The 13,835-nt window shown below is 39.3% G+C and overlaps 1 protein-coding gene across 4 annotated transcripts in view; it reads left to right on the top strand.

The window, feature by feature from the left end:
* CEMIP2 (cell migration inducing hyaluronidase 2) overlaps positions 1 to 13,835 on the top strand; it is an 86,267-nt gene that overhangs the window by 52,345 nt on the left and 20,087 nt on the right. For all 4 annotated transcript variants that reach the window (XM_002819862.6, XM_002819863.6, XM_054520041.2 and 1 more), the window contains 5 exons: positions 285 to 320; positions 1,734 to 1,889; positions 4,553 to 4,730; positions 7,354 to 7,569; positions 12,044 to 12,252. In XM_002819862.6, coding sequence (XP_002819908.3) covers positions 285 to 320; positions 1,734 to 1,889; positions 4,553 to 4,730; positions 7,354 to 7,569; positions 12,044 to 12,252 — 795 coding nt within the window. The remainder of the gene's footprint in view (positions 1 to 284; positions 321 to 1,733; positions 1,890 to 4,552; positions 4,731 to 7,353; positions 7,570 to 12,043; positions 12,253 to 13,835) is intronic.

Genomic DNA, 13,835 nt, shown 5'->3' with positions numbered 1-13,835 from the left:
AGGTTATATTTTCATTTCAACTTGTAGATGGGAAAAGTGAGAGATAGAGGTTGAGTAGGTTGCCAAAAGTCACACAGCTAATAATTGGCAAAGCCCAGATTTGAACTGAGTGCCCTCACTGCAGATTCTGTGCTCCTAGTTATTGTGAAATCAAATTTTTGTGTGGTCATGTATAGAGTAAATATTGGGACCTTTTGGATTTCATGATAATTAAATATTGAGAGAATTACCTCTTTTTACATAATATGGTGAATTAAAATGTTCTTCATTCTCTTCTTTTACAGATTTGCAGATAATGGAATAGGACTGACCTTTGCCAGGTTTGTAATTGCTTGAAAATACTTACTTATTTTAAAGCTTTAAAATAACCCTTGATTTTTTTTTTTTCTGAAAATACACAGGAATGTTTTATTATTTTTTTAACATAAAAAAATTAGCAACCTCTTCCTGATGCCACTAGAGGGCCAAAAATACATTTTTTTTTCTGGATTAATTGAATTCATAGCAAAGTACTAGGGTAATATAGCTGGAATTTCACAGAAGGATAATTTCTGCTTAGAAGAAAACACTTTTGATTTAGACTAAAGTTCTTAAAAAGTAGGGGAAAAAAGAGGAAGGGAGTAAAATTAGGGAGAAAATTTAAAAAACTAATATTTTCTTTCTTAGAAGCTGCTCTAATTTAGCAACAGTCTTTAAGAACTAAACTTTTTGTTCTATATGTTTTTCTATAGATAATAGTCATTCTAGTTGTCATGTTAAATATGCATGTCATTTAATTCTTATATTCAGGCCAAGTTTGTTCTCCTCATTCTCAGTGTTGTTGCTTGAGTCTAGAGCAGTCAATTATTGCTGCTAAATTAAAGTTTGTTTATATATAATTTGTAAATCATTTATTAATTCATATGAGGGCTGGACGTACCGGCTCACACCTGTAATCCCAGCAGTTTGGGAGGCCAAGACAGGAAGATCGCTCAAAGCCAGGAGTTTGAGACCAGCCTGAGCAACATAGCAAGACCCTGTCTCTAGCAAAAATAAAAAAATTAACGTTAACCAGGCATAGTGGCATGCCTGTAATCTTAGCTACTCTGGAGGCTGAGATGGCAGTATCCTGTGAGCTCGAGTTCAAGGTTGCTGCTCCAGCCTGGCCGACAGAATGAGACCCTGTCTCTTTAAAAAAAAAAAAAGTATATATATATATCTTAAGAGGGATATATGTATGTATATATATTAAGCTATAAGTAGGTATAGGTATTTTTATAGTTTAAAAGCAATTTCAAGACTGAGTGTGATGGCTCATAACTATAATCCCAGCATTTTGGGAGGCTAAAACAGGATGATCACTTGAGGCCAAGAGTTTAAGACCAGCATGGGCCACATAGCAAGACCCCATCTCTACAAAAATTTTAAAAAATTATCTGGGCATGGTGGCACGCATATCTGGTCCCAGCTACTTGGAAGGCTGAGGTGGGAGGATTGTTTGAGTCCAGCAGGTCAAGGCTGCAGTGAACCATGTTCTTGCCATTGTACTCCAGCTTGGGTGACAGAGCAAGAACCTGTCTCCAAAAAAAAAAAAAAAAAAAAAAAGCAGTTTCTGAAGACTTGTGAATATGTATTAGAAAAAGCTATTGACTTCTTTTAAAACTTTTAGCTTTTCAGTTATAGCATGCCTACATTTGGGAATACATTTAAATTTTCTGGAGAAATGTAGCTAATGATTGTTCTCATTTTAACAGTGATGGAAGCTTCCCAAGTGATGAAGGTTCCAGCCAAGAGGTATCTGAATCTCTCTTTGTTGGGGAGAGCAGGAATTACGGCTTTCAGGGTGGTCAGAACAAGTATGTAGGCACTGGAGGAATAGACCAGAAGCCTCGGACATTACCCAGGAACAGGTAAGCATTGCTTTAGCTGTGGAGTGTTAAATTTAAGCAATAAAGGAAAACCTAACCCTCAGGGAAGTTTCTGTAATAATCCTGGATGGATTGGTTCCTACCATGAGACTCTTTCCCTATTTTATTATTTATTACTACTACTGCTACAGCTGCTACTGCTACTACTACTACTATTATAATTATTATGTGTATTATCCTCCTGAAATTTTGGAGCATTAGTTATTAAACATTTCATAGATTTAATTATCAATTTTATAACAAACCTGTCTTGTTTCTCATTCCTTATATAAGACCTTTTATAAACTGTTTTTTTCTTCCTTCTTGAGCCATAGAAAGTTGCCAAACCCTAAACTATGACATTAGGTCAGTTTTTCCTCAATGTGTGTTGTTGGTTTTCAGAAATAGCTACTGGAAAAAGGAAATTACCTACTGAAAAGAGTCCTAGGAAATGAGAGTTGACTGATGCCAAAGTTAACTCAAAACCCCACCACGGCTGTCTAATTAATGGCGGTTTAGATGTTGAAGGGAACGGGGTAGGCTCTTGGCATGTTTTCTGTCATCATCATCATCACGGAGTCATTAAAATTGTACTTAGCACGTCTTCAAAGCTTTAAGGAAACTATTAACTAATAATTCATATCTCAGTTCTGAGGCACAGTTTGGACTTCTCATTTTACTTGTGAGAAAACCAGGTAGAAAAATATTCAACAGTGTTTTTAGGCCTCACATCTGAGCCTATGTCATAATTCTTCAAGAATCAACTCCCCTAGAGGAGTGCTGTCGCTGAATGTTGGGCTAGAACAAGGCAGAGGAATGGGACATACAGACTGTAGTTTTGGGGAGTGGTGGCGCAGAGCGAGGACTCGGGGGAGAGCTGTACTATTTTCTGGAAAAAGGTCACTATGCTTGGCTTCTCACCCCTTGTGCTTGTCGTTGTGGAATATCGAACACTGCTATGTGCTACACTCTGTGTGGAACTCCTGTTAGCCCATAGAAGCCACTGGGAAAAGAACTTCATGGATTTTTTAATTGCTAACATATATTAAATGCTTATGATATGTCAGGCCCTGTTGTAAATATATTTACTTAATCTTCACAAAGCTCAATGAGATAGGTTCTGCCAGCATCCTGTTTTACAAATGAGTATCTTACTGAAGGTAGAGAAGGTGGAATTCAAACCCAGTTAGGTTGTCTTCAGTGCTGTGCTCTTCAAAATTAGGCTCTTGCTGCTGTTTCTAAGGTGTAGATTTTTTAAAAAGCTGTATTGGTTGGCATATGGGCTGCAATGTGATGGTCGCCAAATCAATTTCACTCGTATTTTATATTGACCTCCAGTTTTATTTCAAAATGCTTTTTGCTGTTTGGTAAAGAGGATTTTCCAAAATCAAACTTTCTCATTGATTAATGGAAACAGCTTTAATATTATCATATATTTACAACCTGTATTAGTCCATTTTCACACTGCTGATAAAGACATACCTGAGACCGGGCAATTTGAAATCAAAAGAAAGAGGTTTATTGGACTTACAGTTCCACATGGCTGGGGAGGCCTCACAATCATGGCAGAAGGCAACGAGAGCAAGTCACATCTTAGGTGGATGGCAGCAGGCAAAAAGAGAGCTCGTGCAGGGAAAATCCTGTTTTTAAAACCATCAGATCTCGTGAGACCCATTCACTATCACGAGAACAGCACGGAGAAGACCTGCCCCCATGATTCAGTCATCTCCCACTGGGTCCCTCCCACAACACATGGGAATTATGGGAGCTACAAGATGTGATTTGGGTGGGGACACAGCCAGACCATATCACAGTTTTTTCTACAGGGGAGAACCATGTTGAGATGTATACTTAGAAATATTAAATACATCATGATGCGAAGGTTTTTAAACTAGGCTATTTGGTTTTCTTGCCAGCATATATGCTTTTGCTGTAAAACATTGCCTAGTTGTAGAATAATTAGTTGCTATAGAGATCTTCTGCCATGCAATTAAAGAATTAATAGGAGAGGAACTTAAGGAATTCAGAATATTACCAGTTCCTATACATTAATTACGGTTATTGATTTATGATTAGTAGGCTAAGGAGTTTGTGTTTGAACAGAAAGAGGGAAAATGAATAAAACAAAATTCTCAGTCTAGCTTAACCCTGTTGACATGGTAAGCCTTGAGGGCTCATGCTTTCACACTTTTAAATGTATCATTTCACCTTTGTACCATCATTTAGTGGCTTAAGAGGCGGTTCTCTGCCTAAGCACAGACTTGTCTTTTGTTCTCATGGCTGGAGATTTGGAAACGAAGACCAAAGTATCTGAGGTTCCAAATAAAAGATCTTAACTGAGTTGATTCTAGGAAGACAAAGTCACCTCTTCAGAGAGGCCTCCATTCTGTCTAAAATAGCATCTTTCTCCCCACCCAATCTATTATAATGTTGTGTCTTATGGTCTCTATAGCACTTATTTTCTGAAATGATCTTTTGTTTTTCTGTTTGTCTTTCCCACTACAGCATACCTTTCATTCAATCAGGTATCTTGTTTTGGTTCCTACTGTATCCTAGAATTTTGCTTAGTTCATACAGGATGTTTAGCTGTCTTTATAAAACAAGTAAGTGAAGTGCTGCTAAGGGGACAGCCCATATGCATTAAACAAAATCTTGTATTTCCACAGGACGTTCCCAATTAGAGGCTTTCAGATTTATGATGGGCCCATTCATCTCACAAGGAGCACTTTCAAAAAATATGTGCCAACTCCAGATAGGTACAGCAGTGCAATTGGCTTCCTCATGAAGAATTCCTGGCAGATAACCCCCAGGAATAATATCTCCCTCGTGAAGTTTGGTCCACATGTAAGTATGTTCTGTAGTTCTTATGTAGTGACTATGGTGAAAAAAGGAGGGATAGCATGTTTCCAAAGACAGAAACGCAAAGGATTTGCACTGAGTCTGTATGAGTGGGAGGAGAAATACACACAGAGCTAGCTCCTAATTCCGTGCACTCTCTCCCATTGAGTTCAAGGGGAGAACAGAAGTCCCGTGTGACTTTGGGTATGTTTGACATTCAAGTCATACCTTGATAGGGAAAATGACTTCAAGTGATGATACAGAGGTTGTAGAGTTTCATAGGAACAAGAGGACATATGATTTTGGAAAATTCAGTGAAATACACTGGTTGGGTAGCCCATTTCCACTAAGAGATTTGGATCCTTCCTGCTATTTTACTTGTCTGAGGGCTATTCTTCTGGGGGGACTAGAGAATAAGAGGTTGTGAATAAAGCAGAATACTGTGGCAGTGTGATACAAATTAGGTTATTTCTTTTTTCTTTTCTTTTTTTTTTTTTGTTTTTCTTTGAGGCAGGGTCTCAGCCTGTCACCCAGGCTGCAGTACAGTGATGTGAACGGTGGCAAAGTCATGGCTCACTGCAGCTTCAACCTCAATTGGATGGATGGCTCAAGCCATCCTCCCACCTGAGCCCCCTAAGTAGCTGGGTCTACAAGCATATGCCATCACATCTGGCTACTTAAAATTTTTTTTTTTTTTTTTTTTTTTTAATAGAGAAAGGGCCTCATTAGCCTGGGCTGGTCTTTAACTCCTGGCCTCAAATGGTCCTCTCAGCTTGGCCTCCCAAAGTACTGGGAGTATAGGTGTGAGCCACTGCACCTGGCTGAAATTGGGTTATTTCTGATATAAACTGTTGGAAGGTTTTTATGAAGATTGCAGATAGACTGTAAAAATTACCATTTACAGTACAGTAGCCCACAGGAATCGTTTTCTTACCAATTTCACCAGTATTGCCTGTACCCTTAACACACAGGACGATCTGATTACATGCCCCCGGGCTTTCATCATCTTGCCAGTTCCATGATGGCAATGGCACAAGACAGAGAAGTCTCAGGACATCTAGCTGCCTGTTCCCACAGGCAGCTACACCTGGGAAATAAGTCATCATTCTCTCATTCACATCCACCCACAAACTTTATAGTTGCCCAATTTAAAATAGAGCTTGATAGGTTTATCAAAGTCTATGTCTGGTTTTCTACAACAGCTTGGGCGTGGATCAGAGGCACAAGTACAAATTGGAGTGTCAGCTTGGTTGGCTGATTCTTTTTTAGGCCATGTGACTCCAGGGGATGGGTAGGACTAGGCTGGTAGATGGTACCCACATAAATCAGCAGGATGAGTCTTGGATCCCCTGTCCAATATAGAGACTTGCTGTTTCCTTACTGCCCGCGTGGACCTCCCCGTAGTTCTCCATGTATCGTGTTTAGTGATCACTGGCATAGGCATACTGAAAAGCAGTTTGTTAGATACTGCATTTGTTGTCCTAAAGTTATAACAGCATAATACAATCCATATTGTTTAAGTCCAGCAGTTCATCCAGTCTGGAGTTTTCTATGGTGGGAATGCTCTGAAGCTTATAAAAGGAGCAGTTTGCAAAATTTGCTTTACTTAAAAGGGTGGAAAATATGCTCTAAGCTTTTCTCAGATTTAACCACGTAAGAAAAGAGAAGTGTGGAACCAAGAACTTGCAGCTACTTGTCCTAGATGTCACAGTTTTCCATTGAGTTGCTTATCATTTAGATGTTCTGTTGATTTAAAAACACACCAGGGCAAAAAGTGCATAAAAGCATTTAAGAGATGTATCTGCGTGACTTCAATAGCGTTAGTATTGTATAATTTACTGCTAATAAGAAGCAGCTAAAGACTGTAAAACATGTCACCTGCAGCCCATTTTGCAGCTGTGCATTATGTGTTTGATAAAGGCTTTAAGTAAACTCCACTGGATGTGAAAATTATTGAGCTGAGTTTGGTCTGTATTGAGGAGCGAGATAGTAATATAAGCTTTTTAGCAGATTCTAGTGAGTTTATCAGTAACTCAGCCATACTAAGTCAACACTTAAATTGTGTTTCTGTTTTGACCTGTACTTATCTGTTTATTTTTTTGGTGGGGGGGAGTCATATGAACAAGTAACTGAAGCATTTGGAGATAAAATGATTAAGTAGCTCTGAAGATAACTTATCATAGATTTTTTATTTCATTGAGATATAATTTACATATAGGGAAATGCACAGATCTTATATGTACAGTTTATGATTTTTAACAAATGTATGTGACTGCATAGTCTCCCTTCCCACAACTCTTCTGCTTTCTCTCTCCACAAATGAGTTTTGTCGGGAGAACAGGTAATAGTTTTTAAGTGGGGAAAAGAAGAATACAAATAAAGATGAAGTTTAACATTTGCCCATTAAACACCATAAGGTTTTGGGAAATTCCCCCCAACCCCAGCATGTCTTTAATTGAGTAGAAAACTCAGGCTGACTTGAGTGCCATAGCTGACAACTATGAACTGTAACTCAGAACTGCTCTAACCTTAAAGCAATCACAATGGACCTGCAGTTGAGTCATTGCAGGGGATGCTGAGATGGCAGGAGCCCTCACTTTGTGATGTCTTTCTTTTTCACTGTGGTCAGGTCTCTCTGAATGTCTTTTTTGGAAAGCCTGGTCCCTGGTTTGAAGATTGTGAGATGGATGGTGATAAGAACTCCATATTCCACGACATTGATGGCTCTGTGACAGGATACAAGGATGCTTATGTGGGAAGAATGGACAACTACCTGATCCGCCATCCAAGCTGTGTAAATGTGACTAAGTGGAATGCAGTGATCTGCAGCGGGACCTATGCACAGGTAGGCTTAGCAAACGTATAATGCTCAAGTTCCTACCAGCTCCTGCCAGCACTGTTTCTGTGAGAAGTACTCTTCAGCTTTTCAGTGTGATTGACATTTTCCAAAGTATGATCTATCTTCCTGTCTTGTCCTGTCCTTTCTTTTCTTTCTTTCGGTTCGTTAGGAGTCATGGACTCCTGGAATTTTTCTTAAAACTCCCCAACTCTAGATCTGTTTAAGAGGTGAAAGAGTGAGTCCCAGAGAGGAGAGCTGATTTACCCTGGGTTAAATGTGGTTGGAACGTAGTTGGGGCAAGAACCCATGTTTCTTGACTCAGGTTTTCTTGCCACACTACAGCTATGCCCTCTAAGAGGGATTTTTATCCTTTGCTTTTGGGGTCATTAATCTCTACTTAATTAAAGAATCTGACTTTTGAGGCAAAATATCAATAGGTCACATGAAAAGTGAGATGTTCCCGGGGACAGAGCTGGAGATTAGAATGAGTGGACAAGAAAGGAATCCAAGGAAAATTTCCTAATTATATTATGATATAATGTCTATGAAAATATGGAGGAGATGATATACATTGAGAAACACCTCTTTGAAGACATTAAGCATTAATGTGTATTAACTTGATGCCTAGTATAAGAGGTTGAACTAATTTGCAATGTAGTATATATGGTTAACAGCGCAGACTCTAGAGCTAGACTGCCTGGGTTTGAATTCTGGCTTTGTTATTTTCTAAAGTATGCATTGGACAAGTTAATTAACTACTCTATGTCGGTACACAATGGGGATAATAGTAATTACTCTCATAGGAGGCTGTTGTGAAGATAGAGTACATGCATATATGTAAAGCATTTAGCATATGGCCTGGCACATAGTTCAGTGCCCGCTGCTCTTAGTATTATTTAAGGAGAAGAGCTGTAAGTTGCAAAGGTGATTTTAATAGTGACATTTTGGTGGATGGAAGAGATTGCAGAATGGAAGTACCAGTTGCCCAGGATTTTGAAAGGAGCAGATCCTGCCCCCTCCCTCTGCCCCATGCAAACAATTAAAGGGTAGGAATTTATTTTTATTTTATTTTTTGAGACTGCATAGTCTCCCTTTGACTATGCAGAGCCTCGCTCTGTCACCCAGGCTGGAGTGCAGTGGGGCGATCATGGCTCACTACAAGCTCCACCTCCTGGGTTCACGCCGTTCTCCTGCCTCAGCCTCCTGAGCAGCTGGACTACAGGCGGCCGCCACCATGCCCAGCTAGTTTTTTTGTATTTTTAATAGAGACAGGGTTTCGCCGTGTTAGCCAGGATGGTCTCGATCTCCTGACCTCATGATCCGCCCACCTCGGCCTCCCAAAGTGCTGGGATTACAGGCGTGAGCCACCGCACCCGGCCAGGATTTAATAATAGACTGTCAGAGGAGATAAAGGAAATAGATGATCAGAACATGGAGACGAGAATTAGAGGAAGAGCAAGGGATTTTCCACATAGAATTGGACTGTGATAGCCCTAAAGGCAGGAAAGAAGCCCCTTTCTTTGATTTGCTGCTAGATGTTCTTTTCGTAGCATGGGCTCTTCCTGGGGAGGATCTGTGCTGTGCTATTTCCCCTCTACTGAGCTCTGCTCACTTTGCCGGTCAAAAGTGTGTTTTCGGGCTCCCGCTTGTCACTTCTCTGAGCCCCCTGAATTACATGTAGTTTCTACCACCTGAGCTTTCAATAATTGGAGCTTCTTGGATCAGAATTCTTCTTTGTTCTTCTGACTTTGAATTATGACAATTAAAGAAAGTGATTTTTAAATTTTAAAACTTAAAAAGTTTAGACCCTTATCTATAGACTAAACAAAGGGCTTAAGAGGAATAAAGATGGGAGAGACTTTCTGGTTTATTTTAGTGGGGGTATTAGCTTCTTTATTGCTATGGGATTTCTCATTCCCATGAGCAAAAACAAAAAATACTAAAAAAGAAGTAATACTTGCCTAAGTCCCAGAAGGGGTGGAGAATTAACTACAGTAGAATAAAGAAGAAAGGAACACGGTTTATAATGTGATTTATTTTTTCCATTTATCTTATTCTTAATCAGAATTGCCTTCCCCAAATTAAGTTTACCCATCAATGCCTAGGAACTATAGAAGTTCTAGAACTGAAACAAAACTAGAAAATGAAAACTAAGGCCGGGCGTGATGGCTCACGCCTGTAATCCCAGCACTTTGGGAGGTTGAGGCAGGTGGATCACCTGCGGTCTGGAGTTCGAGCCCAGCCTGGCCAACGTGGTGAAACTCCATCTCTACTAGATAGAAAAAATTAGCCAGGCATGGTGGTGGGCACATGTAATCCCAGCTACTCGAGGGGACTGAGGCAGGAGAATCGCTTGAACCCCGGGGCGGAGGTTGCAGTGAGCTGAGATCATGCCATTGCACTCCAGCCTGGACAACAAGAGCGAAACTCTGTCTCAAAAATAATAATAAATAAATAAATAAATAAATAAATAATAAAAAGCTTTTAGCCTTTTTGTAGCTACAGTTGTGGCTAAAGTTCTTGCCAGCCATGAGTATTCATGCATGTGTGCGTATATCTATCTGTCTGTCTTAAAGTGGCAGGTACACACTAACGGAAACTATATTTTTTATGTGATCATAAATGTTTCTATAAATATGTGGTTATGGTAGCTCTTTTATAAATTACCATTGCGACTACCAATGTGACATATTTTTCATTTATTCAACATTCACTCAGTAAAGCATTCAGTCCTTTGAATATCTGATGTATTTGAGAATATTAACCTGATCTATATTACAAATCAGAGTAGTAATTCTGTTTTTATTTATAGATGAAGAAAGAAATAAGTCATCTAATACTCCTCAGGGGACACTGGGAATCATAGGACTATGGACGAGAAATTTACTCCTGAGAATTTGAAATTTGGGCCAGAAGCCCAGATCTGCAGCCATTTGTTGTTACTTAGAAATGATGTAGTATGCCAAAAATGGGAGCAATTGGATCTCGAAATAGAATGATCATTATTTAAGTATTTGTAAATATTTTTTAGTGGAATATGTGCCTTTTTTTTCCTTTTTTTTTTTTGAGATGGAGTTTTGTTTTTGTCGCCCAGGCTGGAGTGCAATAGTGCTATCTTGGCTCGCTGCAACCTCCACCTCCCAGGTTCAAGCGATTCTCCTGCCTCAGCCTCCCAAGTAGCTGGGATTACAGGCACCCGCCACCATACCTGGCTAATTTTTGTATTTTTAGTAGAGACGGGGTTTCACCATATTGGTCAGGCTGGTGTTGAACTCCTGACTGCCAGGGATCTGCCTGCCTCGGCCTCCCAAAGTGCTGGGATTACAGGCTTGAGGCACTGTGCCTGGCCGAATATGTGCTTTTTAATGACCTGAGGGATAAAGGTACTCAGGGAGAAAGATGGTGATATAGGGAGAGTTAAGTTTACTAAGGCAGGGGACAGATATGCAGTGTATGTATAGCCTCATATATATATATACACACACACACATACACATATATAAATGTACATGTAAAGATACATATACATAAATATATATAAAATATGTTAAACATGTTTAAATTAATATATATTATATATTGAGTATATATTTAAATGAAGACAATCAATAGTCTTAAAAATGTTTCCTATTTTAAATCTTTAAGTGGTGTCAGTAGAGTATTAAATAATTGAGGTAGTTAAAAAGGACATAAAATTGAGTCAATATGGATAAGATTATAGAAATGACAGGGAAAAATACAGAAGTATTGTAGATTAAATGTCAATATTCTGCTGCTGCTTTAATATTCTGGAGAATTTGGTTACAGATATTGATTTGTTTTAGGAGATTTGTTCTAAGAATTTTCCTTTGTAGGATACATTTGGGGATGGCTTTGTTTTGGCATGGCAAGTAGCTCTAATGCCACTGGAATACATTCAGGACTTTCAAATTTGTCTCAGTTTAATGTTTTTTCAGTTGTTGCACAGTACTTTATAACTGTTTTTTTTTTTTGAATGGGTGAAAAATGGCTTTGTGGGCTGACGTAGGTCATGGAAAATTGAAAGCCAAAGCTCTAAGATATATAAATTTTTCATCTCTTGGTTTAGAGGAAAGTCTCTTAGATTTGAGTAGAGGATATCAGTTTTCACATTAGTTTACTAATTTTTTTTGTATGTGTGTTCTTTAGACTGAGAGATTTCTTTGACAAGCTGTATAAGCCACAGAAGTTTTATATTCTGATGAATAAGCTGGCCTGTAGTGGTGGAAGCGATGATGAAGATCTTGGCTAGCAGAGCACATGGTCTGTTTTTACCATTTCTGGTTTAAGTCAGCTGTACTATAAGTGGCTTAGGATGTAGTTGGCTGCTGCTCACTTAGTCTGGCACAGATCACAGGATCTCCCTTTTCAAAGTTGAGACACTTGACTTTGTGCTGAAAATGTCTTTTTAGCTGTTTAAATTTTCATTCTCTTCCCTTTACTTCTTGATTATTTTTTCAAGGTCTATGTACAGACATGGAGCACTCAGAATCTTTCTATGACCATTACACGAGATGAGTATCCGTCCCACCCTATGGTGCTCCGAGGTATTAATCAGAAGGCTGCCTTTCCACAGTACCAGCCCGTCGTCATGCTGGAGAAGGGATATACCATCCACTGGAATGGGCTGGCACCACGGACTACATTTCTATACCTTGTCAACTTCAACAAGTATATTTCTGTTACTGTTATTTCAAATAGTTGAGCGAGTAGTAATTTAGTGGAGAAAAAGAATAACTTATATCTCCTTTGCAGCAAGCAAAGAAAGCCAATTTTATATACTTTGCTTCTCTTGTGGGGAGGCTGTATATTTTGTATTGATGGAATTAAGAGATTATACAAATTGAATCCTGTCATTTCAAAAGCATTTTTTTTCTCTGTGGTCAAGTTATTATGCACATAAAGCCATTCAACAATAGGTTTTAATACTGCTGAATGCTTTAATTCCCTCTAGCTGGGATGGGAAGTAGTTTTCTATGATGTTCCAGTGGAGCATTTGCTTACCTGAAAAATTAAAAGATTATTGAGGCTGAGTTTAGACTTGGCAGAAGAAAGTTGTGGGATGGATTAGTAATGCCTGCTAGGGGCAAGAAGTGAAAGAGTTGGGACATGAAACCCAGGTATTTGTTAGCCCTGCCTGAAATCACTATTTTATCCCTTCTTGATTTCTCAGTTGTCTGTTCTAATATCACAGGCAATCCAAGGGGCTATTTTTATTATTGATTTATTCAAGTGTTTATTGTGTGTAAGTTGACATAAAGGTGAATGAGAGAAGTACTTGCCTTCTAGGAGTTCAGAGTAGACAGGTAGAAAAAACTCAAGTAAACAGATAAATCAAAGCTATTTTTTAGTGGACAAATGATAGAGCAACTATTAAATAATTCTGCCTAAGGGAGTTGAGCCAGGCTGCAGTGAGGAATGAGTCTGATGAAGCAATCTGTCTTGTTATATTAATAAAAGCACAGTGTTGGGAAAGGGCCAGTTCTCCTGGGGGAAATGATGGATTCAGTGTGATGGGGGCATAGAGTGTATCAGGGGAAATGACAGAAGGTGAAACAAGGAAGGTGGGATGGGACTATTTAGAAAGGGAGGGGTAAACCAAATGTATCTTATCAATCTAGATACATGTGGCTATTAACCCATGCGACTCCATGAAACTGCTGAGATTTGTACCTGAAAAATTGAAATGGCTTGTTCACCTGAGTGGTCATCAAGCCCTGACTTGTCAGAACACTCTTAAAACATCCAGTTGAAATGAACATAGAAGGACTAGAGCATATAGGAATTCAGCTTTAAGCAAGTCACTTCCAAGGATGATGAACATCGTGGCAGATGCCCTTGTTCTGAGATTGTTAGGGCTCTGGCATGTGCTCTGAGCTGAACCGTTACCATTACTGTTACTGTTTTCCTGTAATCCTTGCTGCGGCCCTCTGTGCCCCACCCACACAGTCAACCAAGCCCCAAGGCCAGTACTCATTCTTGTCTCTTCCTTTTCCCTCATCACTCCATCTTATCCATAACTGCACCCTGGTGGTTCCAGCTCCTAAAGTCATCTAAATCTGTCCACTTCTTTCTACCCACAGTGTTTGTGGCTAAGTCAAGCCCTCATCATCTCTTGCCTGGCTCTGTGGAGCAGTCCCCACTTCAGTCTCCCCATCTCCAATCCTTAGTCCACATTGTGGCCAGAGTGGGATTTCTGAAAGCCCAATCTGATATCATCAGTGAGTTGCAGAGAAGTCAATGAAAGAAACAAA

Source organism: Pongo abelii, chromosome 13 (assembly GCF_028885655.2).
Source record: "Pongo abelii isolate AG06213 chromosome 13, NHGRI_mPonAbe1-v2.0_pri, whole genome shotgun sequence".
In the NCBI taxonomy this organism is placed as follows: Eukaryota; Metazoa; Chordata; class Mammalia; order Primates; family Hominidae; genus Pongo; species Pongo abelii.
Note: the sequence above shows the minus strand (reverse complement) of the source record. Positions and strands in the feature narration are given on the sequence as shown.